Source organism: Leucopleurus acutus (assembly GCF_964270905.1).
Source record: "Leucopleurus acutus genome assembly, chromosome: 3".
NCBI classification, from domain to species: Eukaryota; Metazoa; Chordata; class Mammalia; order Artiodactyla; family Delphinidae; genus Leucopleurus; species Leucopleurus acutus.
The window spans coordinates 138115758-138135539 of record NC_139145.1 but is presented as its reverse complement, the minus strand read 5'-3'; the positions used below and the strand labels follow the sequence as shown (position 1 = coordinate 138135539).

The 19782-nt window shown below is 37.5% G+C and overlaps 1 protein-coding gene across 1 annotated transcript in view; it reads right to left on the bottom strand.

The window, feature by feature from the left end:
- Positions 1–3342: 3342 nt before the first annotated feature.
- The window catches only part of EMB (embigin), a 41791-nt gene continuing 25351 nt past the window's right edge, over positions 3343–19782 (bottom strand). Inside the window, exons 5-9 of the mRNA XM_082835914.1 lie at positions 11265–11392; positions 8417–8696; positions 7591–7624; positions 5207–5261; positions 3343–4628 (exon numbers count right to left, since the gene is read on the bottom strand). Coding sequence (XP_082692040.1) covers positions 4611–4628; positions 5207–5261; positions 7591–7624; positions 8417–8696; positions 11265–11392 — 515 coding nt within the window. The 3' untranslated portion in view covers positions 3343–4610. The remainder of the gene's footprint in view (positions 4629–5206; positions 5262–7590; positions 7625–8416; positions 8697–11264; positions 11393–19782) is intronic.

Genomic DNA, 19782 nt, shown 5'->3' with positions numbered 1-19782 from the left:
CATAAATATGTATAATTTAAGATTCCAAAATAATTGAGTCATTCATCTATTTTTCAGTCATTCAATAAATATAAATTCAGAGAAAGCTATAATAGGTCAGTGTGCCTTTTAATTAATACTGGAACACACACTTGAACTTGCTGCCACCTAAACATGCTAACGGGAAGCAAGTCCCTAATTCATTGCATAACTTGTTCAGTTAGAGAAGATTCATTTTCTATAAAGATTACATAAAGAAGTAGATATTCTACATAAAGAAGTAGATATTCAGTAAATAATTTGCATAAATCTATTTAAATGCCTCAAAGATGAAAACCCAGGGAATAAGTGAGCAGAACTGACATTCTTTTTCTTTTGATGAATTTAATTAACGACAAACTTTCAGTGACCAAAACTAACCAACGAAAGCTTTCTAAAAAATATATTTAATACAAATTTTGAATTGGATTCTGAGATATTCTGAGGTACTTTTGAGGTACTCTGAGATATTCTTGAGGTATTGGCAGGGAGGAGGAAAGAGAAAATTAGTGGAGTGGACACTAATATCTACAGTACCATGCAAAGAACTACAATTACTAAAATTCTTTATGTATATAAAGTCAATACACTGTATTATTAAAATAAAGGATTGGGCTTCCCTGGTGGCGCAGTGGTTGGGAGTCCATCTGCCGATACAGGGGACACAGGTTCGTGCCCCGGTCTGGGAGGATCCTACATGACGTGGAGCGGCTGGGCCCATGAGCCATGGCCGCTGGGCCTGCGTGTCCGGAGCCTGTGCTCCGTGGCAGGGGAGGCCACAGCAGTGAGAGGCCCGCGTACCGCAAAAAGAATAATAATAATAAATAAATAAATAAAAATAAAATAAAGGATAAAAATAAGGTTAACATTTGCACTGCCTATGAAAAATAAAGGACAATAGGACAACTTTTTTTTTTAAGTTTTTTTGACGTGGACCATTTTTTTAAGTCTTTATTGAATTTGTTACAATATTGCTTCTGTTTTATGTTTTGGTTTTTTGGCCGGGAGGCATATGGATCTTAGCTTCCTGACCAGGGATCAAACCCGCACCCCCTTCATTGGAAGGCGAAGTCTTAACCTCTGGACTGCCAGGGAAGTCCCAATAGGAATTTAGATAAGTTGAAAGCAACATACCCTGTATAATAGTTTAGGAATCAGAACTCCCTTTGCTCATTTGATTATTACACGTTATTAAAATCTGACAGGACTTTTTATTCTATTATTACTGTTTTTCAAAGAAGTAGAAGCAAACAATGAAGTTTTAAAGGCTTGTTTATCTCTGTTAAAGTATTTTGTTTCAATTCTGAAGTCATAATTTAGATTTTTCTTCTAAAAATAAGTATAACTTTATGAAATTTGATGTTTACCTGTACATTTATCCATGCACCACACACTTCATGGCATCTCCAATGTACCCTCTCTGTGGTAGGTATGGGATACAGAAATAAAAGCAGAATCCAGGAAGGAGACATATAAGTGCATATTTATAATACAGGGTAATAAGCACAAAGAAACATGGAGTTATTTGAGCCCATAAGACGGCACATACTCAGCTGGGTATGAGGGATCTGCCAGGAAGTAACATCAGATTAAAGTCTTTAAAGCTGAACTTGAGTTCATCAAAAGGGAGGAGCACAGGGGGCAGCATTCTGGACAGACTCTCTATGTCAAGGCTAAATCAAGACAGTGGGAAAGGATTCACAATTTGGAAAACTGCAATACTAAGATATGGCAAAGGTGAGCCTGTAGAGCTTTGTCATGGAAGCCTGCTACATTAAGCTACATAGTGAGATTTGTGTTTCAGAAATATGGCCCAGCAGCAATGCAAAAAATGATTAACCGAAGATGAGACTGAGGTAGGAAAATCAAGACCTTAGCTGTTGCAGCTGGAGAGCATGGGGTAGGGGAAGCAGTGGGTGGATTAATGAGCTATTAAAAAGGCCAAAGGAATAGAGATTCATGACTAATAAACATTAGTTAATAGAGAAGAAAATAGCACAGTGAGCTCTAGGTTTTGGCCTGGGTAACTAGATGCTGAGAAAAAAGGGAAAGACTGCAAAGAGAAGATTTACATTAGAGCATAAACTGAATATGAAAAATCTGGGAATTTTAAGACATCATTAAATCTACTTATTATGCTGCAAAACTCTGTTGGCTAGAAAGACTGATAGAATTTCCCAAGGTGTCTAATATATAAACGTGGAGTAGTTTTCCTACTTCAGCTTTTCTGCTTGCTTAGTATTTTCAGTTGGTCATTTCAATTTACAATTGGTCATTTTTAGTTAATCCATTCATCTCCGTGAGGTTAGTTAATGGAAGCATTCCATTTTTAACCTAACAGTGGTGGAATAATTTTCTGGAAGTTCTCCAGAGAGACTCTGAAAAGCCAAAATTCAACTTTAATTTTCTGAGTACCTTTTCTGCTTAAAGTTACTGAAGTGAATTGTCTTTGCTAGGAAAAATAGCAAGCATTAACACTTAAAAATTCAATTTACTACATAAATATCTCAGATTATTTTACATTGGGGTAGCAATTTTTCTTGCTTGAGAACCATTTTGTGGTGGCACAAGAGAAGAATACGTACTGCATATGAGCTACAAATTGGGGATTTGTATATGTCCAGTCACAAATACATTGTTTTGAATTGGACTTAGTCAAATAGCAGGTCTGAATAATTTTTCACTGAATTCAAATTGTTTAGATTAATAAGTGAACTGCTTGGTTGTCTGCCATCATATAGATACCACCCAAGATCATTTTATCAAATTAATAATTAATTAAACCAAAACAAATGCCTGGCTTATTGCTCTAAAACAAGAATAAGATGAAACTTGCCATTACTTAAATGATGTAGTCTATTCAACAAAACTTGTGTCAACAGTTAACATCTTTACACAAAACACTGCTGCAACAAAATGAGTAGCTTCCAAGTGACACTTTATGTGTATTATTTATACTAGTAATATTTTCATCATTAGTTAAGATGCCATATAAAGTATAATTTTTCACTACCTGAATTTTATTATAATTTTCTCAGCCAGAACATCATATAAATGTCTAAAAAGTATTTTTTTCAAATAATTGAACACCTCTTTTTCAAGCTTTAATCCCCTAGTCACCAAGATCATGGGTTCTTTGCCCCCATCCCAAATCCTTCCCTCTTTGCCTGTGATTGTTCGGAACCCTGCTGCACTGTGAGCAGGGGGACATCAGAACCAGGGGCCCCCCAGCAGGTTTCACATCACTGTCTTCAACCTAACCTAGTATCCTGCCATATGATGTTAATGTTACATTCAAAACCATTAACAACTTTTCATGTCTATTCAGATTTCATTGGACTTACAGTGATTTTTATAAAATAGTTCAGTTATATATGCAATAGAAACAAAGTATTCTATTTTAAAGAATAGTCTAAGTTACTGGCAGCAACATAGAACTGCTTTAGTACTTCTTGATTTCAGACAAAGGCATTAGTATTATAAACCAGTAATAATTCATTTTTAGATATTTAGCCAGCCATGGATACCAGGAAATCATGAAGCACGGAAGCATGTCAGTAGCAGTGCTACATCCCGTCTGTGTGAACCTGTACCCTACAACATCAACACCAGCTGTCACTTAAGAAATCCAAAACCCATAGCTTTAAAAAAATGTTCTCCAGGGGGTTTCCCTGGTGGCGCAGTGGTTGAGGGTCCGCCTGCCGATGCAGGGGACGCGGGTTCGTGCCCCGGTCCGGGAGGATCCCACATGCCGCGGAGCGGCTGGGCCCGTGAGCCACGGCCGCTGAGCCTGTGCGTCCGGAGCCTGTGCTCCGCAACGGGAGAGGCCACGGCAGTGAGAGGCCCACGTACCACAAAGAAAAAAAATAAAAAAACATTCTCCATAAAAACTAAATATCACTTTAGCCTGGTGTGGGAAAACAGTGGCAATGAGTGGAATGAGATTAGGAAATCTGCTTTCGTGGTGATGGAGATTTGGGGCAAGTGTATGGTTTTATTTCCTTGCCTTAAACCAATATTTTTGTAAGAAAAGTATGTTTTTCTTATGGACATTGTACAGTAACCATCATTAACAAAGGTAGAAAGTGCTAATTTCCCCTTGAGGACACTTTTTTTCAATATGACTGAAGGATGAACTTTACATGAAAATTATTACAAATACTTTTACACCTAGTAAACATGATTGGGGAAAAAAGCTTTTTAAGACAAATGGCAAAGGGTTTGTCTTTAATGAATTCTTTGGTTATAAACAGGTCTTGAGTGACATTCGCTCTGTGTACTATTTGGTTTTGCTGGTGTCTGTTCTGTGTGTCACTTGAGGACTAGAATGAAATTAATTGTCCTGGGTTACAGCTCATAGAACATACTTAATACAATTTACCTTGCTTTAATGTAAAATAATAATAGAATGAAAATATATCTTTAGATCCGAAATAGCATATATTATTTACAAAGCTACTGCTGAGCATCTTGCATAAACTTTTCATCCTTTTAAAAATAAAAATTCACGTGTTCTTAACAGGAAGCAGAAACAAAGCTGAAATCCAAACTCTTTGACATCTTCCTGTGACTCTTGACATGATGTTTCTCATTCACTGGCCCACAGATTCCTGAGTTACATAAAGCATAATGAAACATAATTAGCATAACCTGGTTATTCTATAATAACTTATTATCACTTTAGCAAAGCAAAAATGTCTGGAAGAGGTGATCCAAACTACTGCCAAAACCAACAGTTCCTATTCTAAATACTCAAGGAAAAAAATGTTTATGAACTATGAAAATTTTGATTCTAATCAGTGAAGAAAATAAGCTAATATTGATTCATTCATAGCACCAAGTATATGGGAATATGTGACAATAAAATAGGAGAATCCAGAAAAACTGAGAGAGAAAAAAAATAAGACTACATAAAAAATTGTAAAAGAAACTAGCCTGTGGTGACAAAAGAAACAATATATATCTGCAGTGTAATAGATTCACTTTTAGATTGGTTGTTACATGTTCTCTGGTGGAAAAAAGATGCTTATTTTTGTGTAACTATATATATTCTCCTACAATATTGTTTAAAAAAGCATATCCAAGCACACAGTGAATGACTAGGTCTTTTTAAAACTAAAAAATGTAGATGGATTAATGGCCTATGCATATTGAATTTTATTTGGAATACCATTTTGAAGCAACTTACATTTTTTCTGTGCCTGGGGGCATTATTTTCTATACCATTGCTATCATCTGATTTCCTGTAAACAAGAAAGAAAATTACTAGATGTTTACATTGCATAAAACTAAGGTCAGTACACCACCTATATCATGGCCATCAGGTTAAAATTTAAAAGGTCAATACAGACAGAATTTATTCTTCCTAAAAATGTTTTACTCATAGTGTTGATTTTATTTGTATGCCATTGCTTGTAGAGGAACTGTTGTCACAGATGACAGTGACAAAGGCCTGTTTCTTTTATGCAGAGGGAGAATTGCTTCTCCCCAAGCATGAGTGGAGGCTTGGGTATATAGCCTAACTTATATGTTGCTTTGACACATGCAAGATAATAGCCAACCAGGAGCTCAGCCAGTATGTGCAATACAGGTGCTGTAATTCAACATGTTTATTACATTGAATTAGAGGTTAAACATGGTTCTTTATCTACCCAATGTGCATCAGAGTAAGACCACAATGTGGGCTCCAGATTCTTAAGGAAAACTAAACTAGGTTACAAGGGTATATAATAAATACCCTTCTAGATGTTATTGGCAGGCTTGAGCTCATTAAACTAGTACCACCAGATAATAAATTCAACAACCTAATCGGCTGTCTAAAAATTTGGGGGATGGGGCAGGTAGGTTAAATATTGTGTGAAATTGTGTGGGTTAAATATCTGGGTGGATCAGATAAATGCTGTTTGAAATGACTAGCTTGTTTTGATGTTATATGCTTATTTAGTAGTGTACTATTTTTAAAAGTCATTTTCACCAAGAAATTCTATGAATCACTGGTATCTAAACACATATATAAGCATCAAATATAAAATGTATTGATAAACAATATTCTCTGTAAAGAAAAATTTATCTCCTAAACTAAAAATTCTAAAAACAGCATTGGTGAAAGTTGCTCTAAATGAGTACAAGTGCCCTTGATACTTGATTTAAATCTAAAGATACTGAAATAACCTAAAGATGAGAAATGTGACTGCAAGGGACTGGATAGAAGCACTGGGGAGGCTGAGCTGGGAGAACAAAAGAATCCAGGCAAGGGAGTAGTTGTTTCAAATACCTGAATGACGGTCATGTTTTTTATATGACTCTGAGTATAAGAAAGGTAATCAATACATGGGAACCAGAAAGGTAAAATGTTCAAATCAATACAAACAAGATGTCCAAGTTCTCCGGAAAGAGATTCAAATTCCTTCCAACCATGAGAGTCTCTGATTCTAAGACAACACTTTTTTCCTATCTGGGGTTATGGAACTCCTGACCCATAAAATAATTATTTTATGCCCTTAATTATTATTTTATGCTCTTAATTTAGAAGTTCATATCCTGTTGATTTAAGTTACCTGCCATGTGTGAACTGAGTAAAAAATAACTATTTGAATAATGTCTACGAATATCTGCATGACAGCTGTCCGTCCCACTCCTGCTCTTTAACTGTGGCTATAGCACTCACACCTCAGAGCCCCTGTTGACTGAAAAAGATAAACTTCAGGTGTCATTTTGCGTTGGTAATAGTTGCTCAGCCCTCCCATTTCCTAGGTTTCTTTCGGCTCCTTTAATCTGGTCTCATTTTCTTGGTCCCCAGCCCTTGGCAGTGTTACTTGGACTTTAAGCACCTCTCTCACTAGGCTCCACTGTCAGTTCTCTGGCTTGGTGGGCTCAGTAACTCCCACGTTCACCAAACCAAATGATATCCCTGGTAATTTTCTTCCTAGTTCTCCTCATGCTCCGCTCAACTCTAAACAAAGGAGACTGTAACAGAAATATGCCACAATTTGTGTTCCTTCAAAAATAATGACACAATTCTAGCCCAGTGATTTTCAACACTGAATTCTGAGAATCAGAATCAGTGATAGGCACTTTAAAGAAATACAGATGCCCAGGCACCCATCCCAGAGGTTCTGATCTAAGATATCCAGTTAGGTCTGAGTAACTGTAATTTTAAGGAGCATCCTAAGTGATCAAAAATATAGCCAGGGTTGAGAATCATTGCTTTACACAAATAATACTTCCTCATGGTTCTTGAGTGCCTCCTGTGCATCAAAGCCTATGCTAAGAATTTTTACACATAGAAAGTCATTTAATCCAGAAACCTTATGTGGTAAGTAATATCATTAAACCCATTTTGTTGAAGAGGAAACTGAAGCACAGAGAGGTGAAAGTAAGTGGTGGAGGGGGATTCTGTTGCATGCAGGTAAATGCCAAATGGCATTCTTCACCATAACATGGACATCTACAGAAAATAACACACACGTTATATACTCTTGTACTTTTTTCCTCTAACTGCAAACATTTTATTTAATTTCATATTTATCTGTATTTTACACGTGAAAATTAACCTATAAAAATAATACTTACAGCTGTTCAATTTGTTCAAATTCCTTCCCATCATCTGTGTAACAAAAGAACAATTTAACTCTTAAGATTGGTTTATTATTCATACAAAGCATATATGCTCAATTCTACTTTCCCCTGAATTCAACATCCCCTGACTGCCTGTGCTGTTTTCCAGCTCTGGAATGAAAGAGATGGGCCCCATCAGACAGCTGCCCCTCCATCATGTCCACTCCTTCCCTGCTCTCCCGACTTGCAAAATTGCCTGCAGTTTTGATCAAGCATAGTCTGGTGCCTGGGATCATCAAAAACAGAACTGACTGATTTGTAATTATTTAAGTTATGAAAAATTTAGTACAAAATCAGGAAAAAATACAGAATATAAAATAAATTTTCTTAGGGGACCATTGGTTTCTCAGTCTGTTATCCATCAGGCACAGGCTATGAAGACAGAAAGCTGGCAGGCAATGTCTTTTACGAGAATTTCAGAATGTTTGATAAAACGTTTTTAAAAATGAGTTATCTAAATGAAAGAATAATTGTTTGTCTTTGAGATCTTTTATATTAAGCTAATGCAGAATTTTCTAATATTCCAGTACCAGTGCACATATCACTTAATTGGTGTGCTGGTCCCAGTAACACCAAAGAAAAGGGAAAAAAGGTATATTTTAACATTAAATTTTTTTAGGAAGTTGATACAGGAAGACCATCAATATAAGCTCATAGCTCACTGTCACCATTGTTATTAACATAAATACCACTACAAAAAACAAAAGTTAGATTTTTTTCTAAAGCCACCATAATGGATTAAGTCATAACATGAGAATTATCTAAAAAAAAGAAATCCTACCTGAGTGCTTCTTTTTCTTTTGGGTGTACATTTCAAAAAGCAGAATAATAGCCACTAAAAGAACCACCTCAACAGCTATTCCAAGAAATGCTTTGAGAGGCACCCAATAACTCAGCACGACAAGTTCAACATGTTCTTCACTCTCGCCTAATTGGAATATTGCATGGCACCAGTAAGATCCCTGATCTTCCTCTGAAAGTTGCATTATCTTGAGCCTTGTTTCATTAGCATTTTTTCCATTGATCACATACTTATTGTTCATTGGAACACCAACAGGAACCTAATAGAAGGAGACATTAAAATCCATTCCTATCATATTGCATAAAAGATACATGTCCTGAATGATCTAGTTTTGAGTGAAAGCTACAAGATAGTACCAAGAAAACTGCTTACCAGAAAAAGGGCATATTAGGGACTTCCCTGGTGGCACAGTGGTTAAGAATCCGCCTGCCAATGCAGGGGGCAGGGGTTCGAGCCTGGGCCAGGGCAACTAAGCCTGTATGCCACAGTTACTGAGCCTGTGCTCTAGAGCCCGCTAGCCACACCTGCTGAGCCCGCGAGCCACGACTACTGAAGCCCGCGCACCTAGAGCCCATGCTCCACAACAACGGAAGCCACCGCAATGAGAAGCCCGCGCACCGCAACGAAGAGTAGACCCCGCTTGCCGCAACTAGAGAAACCATGAGCGCAGCAACGATGATCCAACGCAGCCAAAAATAAATAAATTTATTAAAGAAGGGAGCACATTAAAGTATGTGAGAAGTTATACATACAGAGCTCAAGTCTTACCATAGTTTGATCTTTTAAAGGTAGCAAACAAAGGAAAAGTACACTTTGCTTTAACTACTTAGCACTGAATGTTTGAAACTACAGTGTGCAAGTCATCGTGGGTAAATATTCTATGCGAATTAGAAATACAGAAATTTTCCAGCCATCCGGGTTTCATGTTACAATCCCTGACTAGTTCAGAATACTTCCTCCTTCACAATTGCAGGCATACATTCATTAAATCAACTATTAAATTAATGAAGCTATTATATCTGATCATTCCTGTAAAGGAAGTTCACTGGCTCATGGCATTGGGAGTTCCTCAAACTGGAACTGAAGACGAAATCTTCAGGCCTTTGAAGCTGATGTAGAAGAAAGGGTAGAAATCCCTCCAAGCCTGGTATACATGGTGGTCTGCGCACCTTCTGTCTTCTCTCATGGCTGGATTTCTCTCTCTTTCTGACATGTTGGCTTCTGAGATTCACTGGGTTTTCCTCAGCCTTTTAAGATCCATACTAAGCTATTTGGTGGCTAATTTATTTAATCCATTTAAATTAAATTTTATTCTCAGGCCATTTGATGCCTTCATTGCTCTATCACTCAACTGCACTGCTCAGTAAATGCTAATTTGCATACAAATATTCTTGGAGGTTATCTGATGAAGAACTGTCTGTGCGTTTATTATTTGCCAAAAAAATTATAGCAACCTGGCTCACTGTGCACAGCATTGCCTATGATGCTTGTTACAAATGTACTCTAACTCAGAGCTGTTTAATAGGTGCCCCAGGTAAGTCTGATGAAGATGATGGTTCGCCTACTTTTTGAAAAAACACTTGACCTAAAGTTTTGACTTGCACCCTCTTCCCTGCACTTTTCTCATATCCTAACATAACCCATGCTTAGGGCCAAATTGAGAGAAACTTAGTATAGCAAATGGAGAGAAGTACAGACTACATTCTAAAAGTTTAATATAATTAGACAAGCTTTTTTTGTCTAGTATCACATGTGCATAAATAAATTAGGCTATGTAATTCAGAAACTATGTCTGTTACTTGTTTTTACAAATTTACATGCTCTTTAAAACTATTTCCATACACAAAATGATTGCCTTTCCTAATCATCAATAACAAGATAAGTACAAATATTAATAGTTTAAATCTACTCCTAAGTGATTTGGAGCTATCTCTTTGAAAACTCAAACCAATCACAGAATCAGTAACTCACCCTTTTAAGTCATTCCCTCTGTCGTCAACAGTCTACAATAGCATCAATATTGTCTAAGAAGGAATTTAATATTTCACTAAGATCTACCCTGTCTCATACCGTTCCTTCTAGAATTGCCTTTACAAGACTTCAATTTCAATGCTCATTAGCACCAGGGCAATAAAAGGGTGTCCCCTAAAGGACAATGTCCTAAATTTCCCTGCTATTAGAGGCTATTTGGGAGGAAGAAAACCAGAAATAATTTCCTAAGTACTCATGTTTTTCTTAATATCAGCTCTTTGAAAAGCCATTAATTCTTTAATAGGAATTTAAAGTATTTGGCTTCCCTTAGGTCTCTGGAAGTCCAAAAGAGGTCAGTGACACTAAAAGAACCTAAAACCTGAGTTTAAGTTACCAAATTTTCATTCTTTTCTCAGATGCTGCCAGTGTATTGCATTCTATCACAAATGTTTCCAGAGACAGAAGCAGGAAAAGAAAACTCCCTTGCTTTTTTTCTAGTTACTCTCATGAAATGATAAGGAAAAAAAGAATCTTTTTTGTTGGGGTTATATCTAAACTTGTCAACTAAAAATGAACTGTAACTTCCTTTCATAGAATTTTAATAAATGGCTAAATCTAAAAAACAAAGTACCACTTAATGAAACATTAAGAGTATCTTCAGATGTATAATGTAATATGCTAAAAACACCAAATGACAGCTCCATTCATCACTGTTCTTTCTTCATGAACACATATTAAGGAACAAGATAACAGAAGTATAAATAGTCCTAAGAACTGTGAGTGTATTATAATCTTATTATTTATCAAATAAAAGTTTTTATTTTGTTTTCTTCAAGTCAAAGAAATACGATCTTACCTGTACACTCCCATTACTACGGTACCAGGTCCAATTTAAAGGAAAATAGTCTTGACATTTACACATCAAGACAACTGAATCCCCTACATAAGTGATCAACGGTTTCTTTTTTTCATGAAGTTCAGGGACTAAGAAAAATGGAGAGAAACATATGTTACTGAAAGAGTTTGAATAGGGGGAATGTATTCAAGTTGAATAGACGTATAGTTGTAGTAGGTAGGTGGTGCAATATAATTGTCAGTAATATAGAAACAGAAGGAAGGTCTTCTATTATTGAGCCAATAACAATTACAAGTATTGTAATAGACTGTTTGTTACATGCTTTGGATAAGAAAGAAACTTCATGTTTTCAAGACTGTTCTTTCTTCCCACCTACTGAGTTACGTTAGAGCAAATATTTTTTCAAAGTTTACCCTTAAATGGCACTCTAGTGAGGAGACAAAATTTTCAGGATTTAAAATTTTTATTTGACACAGATTTATGAAAAGAGTTGGAGAAGATGGGAAGATGAGAAAGGAGCAAAGGAAATTTTAGAGAAAGAGAAAAGAATAGGAAAGAAAATGAGACAAAAAACACTTTTGGGCTTCCCTGGTGGTGTAGTGGTTGAAAGTCCGCCTGCCGATGCAGGGGACATGGGTTCGTGCCCCGGTCCGGGAAGATCCTACATGCCGTGGAGCGGCTGGGCCCGTGAGCCATGGCCGCTGAGCCTGCGTGTCCAGAGCCTGTGCTCCACAATGGGAGAGGCTAGAACAGTGAGAGGCAGGCCCGCATACCAAAAAAAAAAACAAAAAAAAAAACACACCCACTTTCATGTGGTTTTGTAGGAAAAAAACAAAAACTAATATTCATTGTGATAAATTTCTTAAAGTTTGAAGCAGATGCCATTAGTAACAATAAAAATGAGCACTGAATTTAGAAAAATTAAGTTTTAAGGCTATGAATAACTTGGTAAAGAAAATTAAAGCATAAGAACATAAGCAAAGCAATAAAAAGCCAACTAGCAGCTTCCATGGTGAATCAGTTCCTTCTGATTGACCTCAAAAGATGTATTATAAAATGTACACTTTTATGAGAGACAGACTTATCAACAAAGATGACTTTTGTTGATTTTTTTTTCTTTTACTGATTTTAGCAGGTTTTGTGTTTTGTTTTTCCTTTTTGTTTTTTTGGTTTGCCAGCAGAGAGACAATGTCTAAATTTTTAATACTGTGTTGACAAATTTTATAGATACTGTTTGCTATTCACTTGTTATCCTATTTTTAGATTTTATTTTGGGGAGGGTCAGGGTGGAAAATGGAAAGATCAATTTTAATTGCTAAAATTAGGTTTACAGATTAAATACATTTTCTAAACGCTCTTGGCTTTCTACTACCGGAAGAATATTGGGCATTTGCTGGATGTATGAACTGTAAAGATGAGGAAGGGGGAAATAACTGGTAATAAGTGGAAAAGAAATTCTGACTTCTATAACCACTTGTATAGGGGTAAACATAGCGTTGGATTTCTTCACAGGTTCTGTCTTTAGGTGATTAATGTTACAGTGATGAGTGTCAGAAGTCTTCAGTTTTCCTTATGGTTTAACGTGGGCCTAAATACAATTGCACATATCACCCCCTCCTTCATCAGCAGTGCTGACCAGCAGAGTGTTGAATGAGGCACTGCTAATAATAAAGAGATGCAAATAAGGAAGGTATATCACCACTGAAAGTGTAAATCATAAGATGACAGAGCAAGCTATAAGTCAACGGTTCTCATACTTTTCATAACCAAGGAAATATGTTTTGATAAAACTGAATGATCTACAATTTTACATTACCCAAAGATGTGAACTGCCAATCAGAATTTATAATCACCCCACTAATAGTTTATGAGCACCTAGTAAGGTACCACTAGGGTACTCCTGAGGTAGGAGAGAAGTGAACACTTGTGATTGGCATGACTGAAGTCATCCCAGCCAGAAGAAATTGGTGAGTTGACCTTGCCAGAGGATATTCTGAACACTCCTTTCGAATGGCTACTAGTGTCCCACACTCCTTATTGGTTACCATTAGGCTGAGGGACACTAAGGGAAATGTGGTTAATATGTGTCCATTTCAAAGCTCAATGAGTGTTTGAAGTAGTCAGCACAATGAGACAATGATGTGACAAACATATAAGATTTGGGTCCAGGAAATATTAGAATTATAGCTTCAGTGTTACTAGTGTTGAGGACATAGGTTGGTCATACCCTTCTACAATGTTACTGTAAAGAATTAAGTACAGGAACACAATATATAAAGGGCTTGGTGTAGAGCAAACACCACAAAATTCGAACATTTGTTGTCATCACGTACTGGTATTGCTTTTCTTAATTGAGTTTTCATACAATTTGTAATGCCCACAGCCTTCCTACATTAGCCAGCTTAATGGCATGGATTATTGTCACGTGCAAGAATGATTTCTAGGCCAGTTGGCCATGTGGAACAGAGAAGAAATAAGACACAGAATAAAAGGAGAACTGGAAATTCACCTGAATTCATCTCAGAACCATAGGAATGTATAAAAACACCCTCAAATGTGGAAAAGGGTCCAAACTGAGCCATTTACAGAACACCCAGACAATCTGAGAAAGGCGACTAAAAGAGATTAAAATGATGAAAAATAAAAGATGAATTCACAGGAGACAAGGCCCAGAAGAATGAAGAAACAGTAGCTTTGAGATGCTGGAGGTGGCACCAATCCATCCTTTAATAACATATATTAAAAAACTTTTCAGTGAAGCTGTAAAACAAATTCTGCTGCTTGAAACACTTATGCAAGTTCTTGGCTAAAGCAGATGAGTAAGAGTTTGTGGAGAGGAACCAAGATGGCAGAGTAGAAGGACGTGCTCTCACTCCCTCTTGCGAGAACACCAGAATCACAACTAGCTGCTGGACAATCATCGACAGGAAGACACTGGAACTCACGAAAAAAAGATACCCCAAAGACAAAGGAGAAGCCACAATGAGACAGTAGGAGGGACGCAAGGTTGCCCACTCTCACCACTCTTATTCAACATAGTTTTGGAAGTTTTAGCCACAGCAATCAGAGAAGAAAAGGAAATAAAAGGAATCCAAATCAGAAAAGAAGAAGTAAAGCTGTCACTGTTTGCAGATGACATGATACTATACATAGAGAATCCTAAAGATGCTACCAGAAAACTACTAGAGCTGATCAATGAATTTGGTAAAGTAGCAGGATACAAAATTAATGCACAGAAATCTCTGGCATTCCTATACACTAATAATGAAAAATCTGAAAGTGAAATTAAGAAAACACTCTCATTTAAAATTGCAACAAAAAGAATAAAATATCTAGGAATAAACCTACCTAAGGAGACAAAAGACCTGTATGCAGAAAACTATAAGACACTGATGAAAGAAATTAAAGATGATACAAATAGATGGGGAGATATACCATGTTCTTGGATTGGAAGAATCAACATTTTGAAAATGACTCTACTACCCACAGCAATCTACAGATTCAATGCAATCCCTATCAAACTACCACTGGCATTTTTCACAGAACTAGAACAAAAAATTTCACAATTTGTATGGAAACACAAAAGACCCCGAATAGCCAAAGCAATCTTGAGAACGAAAAACAGAGCTGGAGGAATCAGGCTCCCTGACTTCAGACTATACTACAAAGCTACAGTAATCAAGACAGTATGGTACTGGCACAAAAACAGAAATAATAGATCAATGGAACAGGATAGAAAGCCCAGAGATAAACCCATGCACATATGGTCACCTTATCTTTGATAAAGGAGGCAGGAATGTACAGTGGAAAAAGGACAGCCTCTTCAATAAGTGGTGCTGGGAAAACTGGACAGGTACATGTAAAAGTATGAGATTAGAACACTCCCTAACACCATACACAAAAATAAGCTCAAAATGGATTAAAGACCTAAACGTAAGGCCAGAAACTATCAAAGTCTTAGAGGAAAACATAGGCAGAACACTCTATGACATACATCACAGCAAGATCCTTTTTGACCCACCTCCTAGAGAAATGGAAATAAAATCAAAAATAAACAAATGGGACCTAATGAAACTTCAAAGCTTTTGCACAGCAAAGGAAACCATAAACAAGACCAAAAGACAACCCTCAGAATGGGAGAAAATATTTGCAAATGAAGCAACTGACAAAGGATTAATCTCCAAAATTTACAAGCAGCTCATGCAGCTCAATAGCAAAAAAACAAACAACCCAATCCAAAAATGGGCAGAAGACCTAAATAGACATTTCTCCAAAGAAGATATACAGACTGCCAACAAACACATGAAAGAATGCTCAACATCATTAATCATTAGAGAAATGCAAATCAAAACTACAATGAGATATCATCTTACACCAGTCAGAATGGCCATCATCAAAAAATCTAGAAACAATAAATGCTGGAGAGGGTGTGGAGAAAAGGGAACCCTCTTGCACTGTTGGTGGGAATGTAAATTGATACAGCCACTGTGGAGAACAGTATGGAGGTTCCTTAAAAAACTACAAATAGAACTACCTTATGACCCAGCAATCCCACTATTGGGCATATACCCTGAGAAAACCATAATTCAAAAAGAGTCATGTACCAAAATGTTCATTGCAGCTCTATTTACAATAGCCTAGAGATGGAAACAACCTAAGTGTCCATCATCGGATGAATAGATAAAAAAGATGTGGCACATATATACAATGGAATATTACTCAGCCATAAAAAGAAACGAAATTGAGCTATTTGTAATGATGTGGATAGACCTAGAGTCTGTCATACAGAGTGAAGTAAGTCAGAAAGAGAAAGACAAATACTGTATGCTAACACATATATATGGAATTTAAGGGAAAAAAATGTCATGAAGAACCTAGGGGTAAGACAGGAATAAAGACACAGACCTACTAGAGAATGGACTTGAGGATATGGGGAGGGGGAAGGGTAAGCTGTGACAAAGCGAGAGAGTGGCATGGACATATATACACTACCAAACGTAAGGTAGATAGCTAGTGGGAAGCAGCCGCATAGCACAGGGAGATCAGCTCGGTGCTTTGTGACCGCCTGGAGGGGTGGGATAGGGAGGGTGGGAGGAAGGGAGACGCAAGAGGGAAGAGATATGGGAACATATGTATATGTATAACGGATTCACTTTGTTGTAAAGCGGAAACTAACAGACCATTGTAAAGCAATTATACTCCAATAAAGATGTAAAAATAAAAATTAAAAAATAAAAATCACAGTAAAATCAAATCCCATAACTGTCGGGTGGGTGACTCACAGACTGGCGAACACTTATACCACAGAAGTCCACCCACTGGAGTGAAGGTTCTGAGCCCCACATCAGGCTTCCCAACCTGGGGCTCTGGCAATGGGAGGAGGAATTCCTAAAGAATCAGACTTTGAAGCCTAGTGGGAATTGATTACAGGACTTCGACAGGAGTGGGGGAAACAGAGACTCCACTCTTGGAGGGCACACACTAAATAGTGTGTGCATCGGGACCCAGGGGAAGGAGCAGTGACCCCAGGAGAGACTGAACCAGACCTACCTGCTAGTGTTGGAGAATCTACTGCAGAGGTGGGGGTGGGGGGTGGGGGCTGTGGCTCACCGTGGGGACTGTGGCTCACTGTGGGGACAAGGACACTGGCAGCGTGAGCCCTCCCAGAGTCTATCATTAGCCCCACCATAGAGCCCAGGTAGGCTCCAGTGTTCGGTTGCCTCAGGCCAAACAACCAACAGGGAGGGAACCCAGCCCCCATCCATCAACAGTCAAGTGGATTAAAGTTTTACTGAGCTCTGCCCACCAGGGCAACAGTCAGCTCTACCCACCACCAGTCCCTCCCATCAAGCCACTTAGGTAGGCTCATCCACCAGAGGGCAGACAGCAGAAGCAAGAAGAACTACAATCCTGCAGCCTGTGGAACAAAAACCACATTCACAGAAAGACAAGATGAAAAGGCAGAGAGCTATGTACCAGATGAAGGAACAAGATAAAACCCCAGATAAACAACTAAATGAAGTGGAGATGGGCAACCTTTCAGAAAAAGAATTCAGAATAATGATAGTGAAGATGATCCAGGACCCTGGAAAAAGAATGGAAGCAAAGATCGAGAAGATGCAAGAAATGGTTAACAAAGACCTAGAAGAATTAAAGAACAAACAAATAGAGATGAACAATACAATAACTGAAATGAAAACTGCACTAGAAGGAATCAATAGCAGAATAACTGAGGCAGAAGAACAGATAAGTGACCTGGAAGACAGAATGGTGGAATTCACTGCTGCGGGAACTCTGGATAAAGTAGGACACACAAAATCTTGGGGTTGAAAGAATTCAAGTTTAAAGATGGTGAAATTGCTGATTCAAACTAGTGTCTAGGAAGATGAGGTCTAGGAACTACTCAGTGAAAGTGAAAACCCTATGGAGTTGTAAATCTTAGAGATTTATATTTGCATATTTATGGACTGGAAAACATTAGCCTGTGTCATTTTTGGCTCAAGGATGTTTAGGTGTTATCAAATTGGGAAAAAGATTCTTCCATATAGTCAAAGACAGCGAACTAGGTTTTAGCACTGGGGTTTGAAGCTTAAGTTCAAACTGATTCTATTATTGTGCTCTTCCATTTGACTCCCTGGATGCTTCCCAGTGAAGACAGATGGCTGGGCCAAGGCAGGTTTCATAGCACTTGGTACTATCAGAATCTCACCATGTCTTCCAAGAAGTTCTATGTCCTATTACTTATGATTTACCAACTAAGTTTCTGCATCTTTTTACTAAGAGATTTTAACATTGATGGTTATTATAGAAATTTTCAGCATCTACCTCAGAATATTTGACCTACTACTAAAAAACATTGCAGACCACCACCCATCTTTCTTGGTGAAAGGCAGTCAGTGACATTAGCAGTTGCAAGCTTCCAGTGTGACTTTGGCTTTCTCCCTGTACTGTCATCAACAGCCAAACACACAAAGTCAGCAGGTTTTTCCACACTGTACTAATCAGTGATGTTGAGGCCCTTTTATAATCTTGTAGTAATAAATCAACCAGTTCCCATAAAGGCAGAAGGAGGGACTTTGCTGATAAATTGTTCTGAGGACTCAGGCTCATGCCCTTTAGTTGACTCATGTGATCGATAGCAGAATTTTTTTTTTTTTGGCTCAATTTTAAAGGGAGGATAAAACAGGCTTTTCATCCACACTCAATTGAACAGATAATCCTCTTCTTAGGAAAAGCCATAAGCAATCCATGTGGAGAAAGAGTAAAATAGGATATTTGTAAAAATAAACACATACACCATTCTAGAAGCCTTACAAGATCTAATTAAATAATAACTATAATATGAATTGTTCTGCAGATGCCTTTAAATTGTACTCAAATGAAATGATTCCTCCAAGCAATATTCAACTTAGATAAATTAAAGAGAATTATTATTTTACCAAAGAAAATCTGGAAGGGCCCAACTTACTAATTGTATAAAAATCTTTAAGATATAGTACATACTTAAAAGTTACATTGTTAAGTGGGCATTTAAAACAAATAAACTGAACTAAACTGCTTTAAGAAAACTATAAAAAGAAAAAAAGTAAATATTCAGTGGCTCTTTGCATTCCTCAAGCACTTGATTTCAAACCTAGACCTTGTGTAGGTGCTTCTGACACCAGCCAGCATCAACCTAGTTACTCAAAATAGATACAGATCAAGAGGCCTTCTTTAAGACTACTTGGCATTAAATTTATTAGTACACTGAAAACTAAAATGCTTCTGTTAATCTTCACATTAGAGACTAGAATGATCACTTACAAGTAATAATTTAAGTAATTTATCTATAACAGTGCTAATAAGAAAAAATGTAATATATTCGATATTTAAACTTTGAACAGGCATGACTAGTACATATTTCTAGAAAACAGTGCTATTTAAAAGAGGGGAAAAAGCAATTTTTTTTTTTTTTTTTTTTTGCTGTACGCGGGCCTATCACCGCCGTGGCCTCTCCCATCGCGGAGCACAGACTCCGAACGAGCAGACTCAGCGGCCATGGCTCACGGGCCCAGCCACTCCGCGGCACGCGGGATCCTCCTGGACCGGGGCACGAACCCGTGTCCCTCGCATCAGCAGGCAGACTCCCAACCCACCACCAGGGAAGCCCAAAGCAATTTTTAAAGTTGAATCTCCTGGAGGCACTTTGAGCCTCAAGATTTGATGAGTATTTCCTCAAGACCTGTAGGCCTTCTTTACACATTTAAAGGAGACACATAAAATGTGTACTAGGATTGTGTGTTTGTGTGTGTGTATGCGTGTCCATGTGTTTAGTATCTGTTAGTTCATTAGGATGGCAAGGCGGGGGCAAGAGAAAAAGACTGAGGAAAGAAAAAGAAAAGGGAAGTTAAGAAAAGGAATAAGGGAAGGAAATATATATGATATATCTATCCTTCACTAGGTTAAATTTGGCAAATGGAGGAAAGAAGGTTAAAAGAGAATGTACATGATCAAAATAATCAAAAGATGATAATAGTTT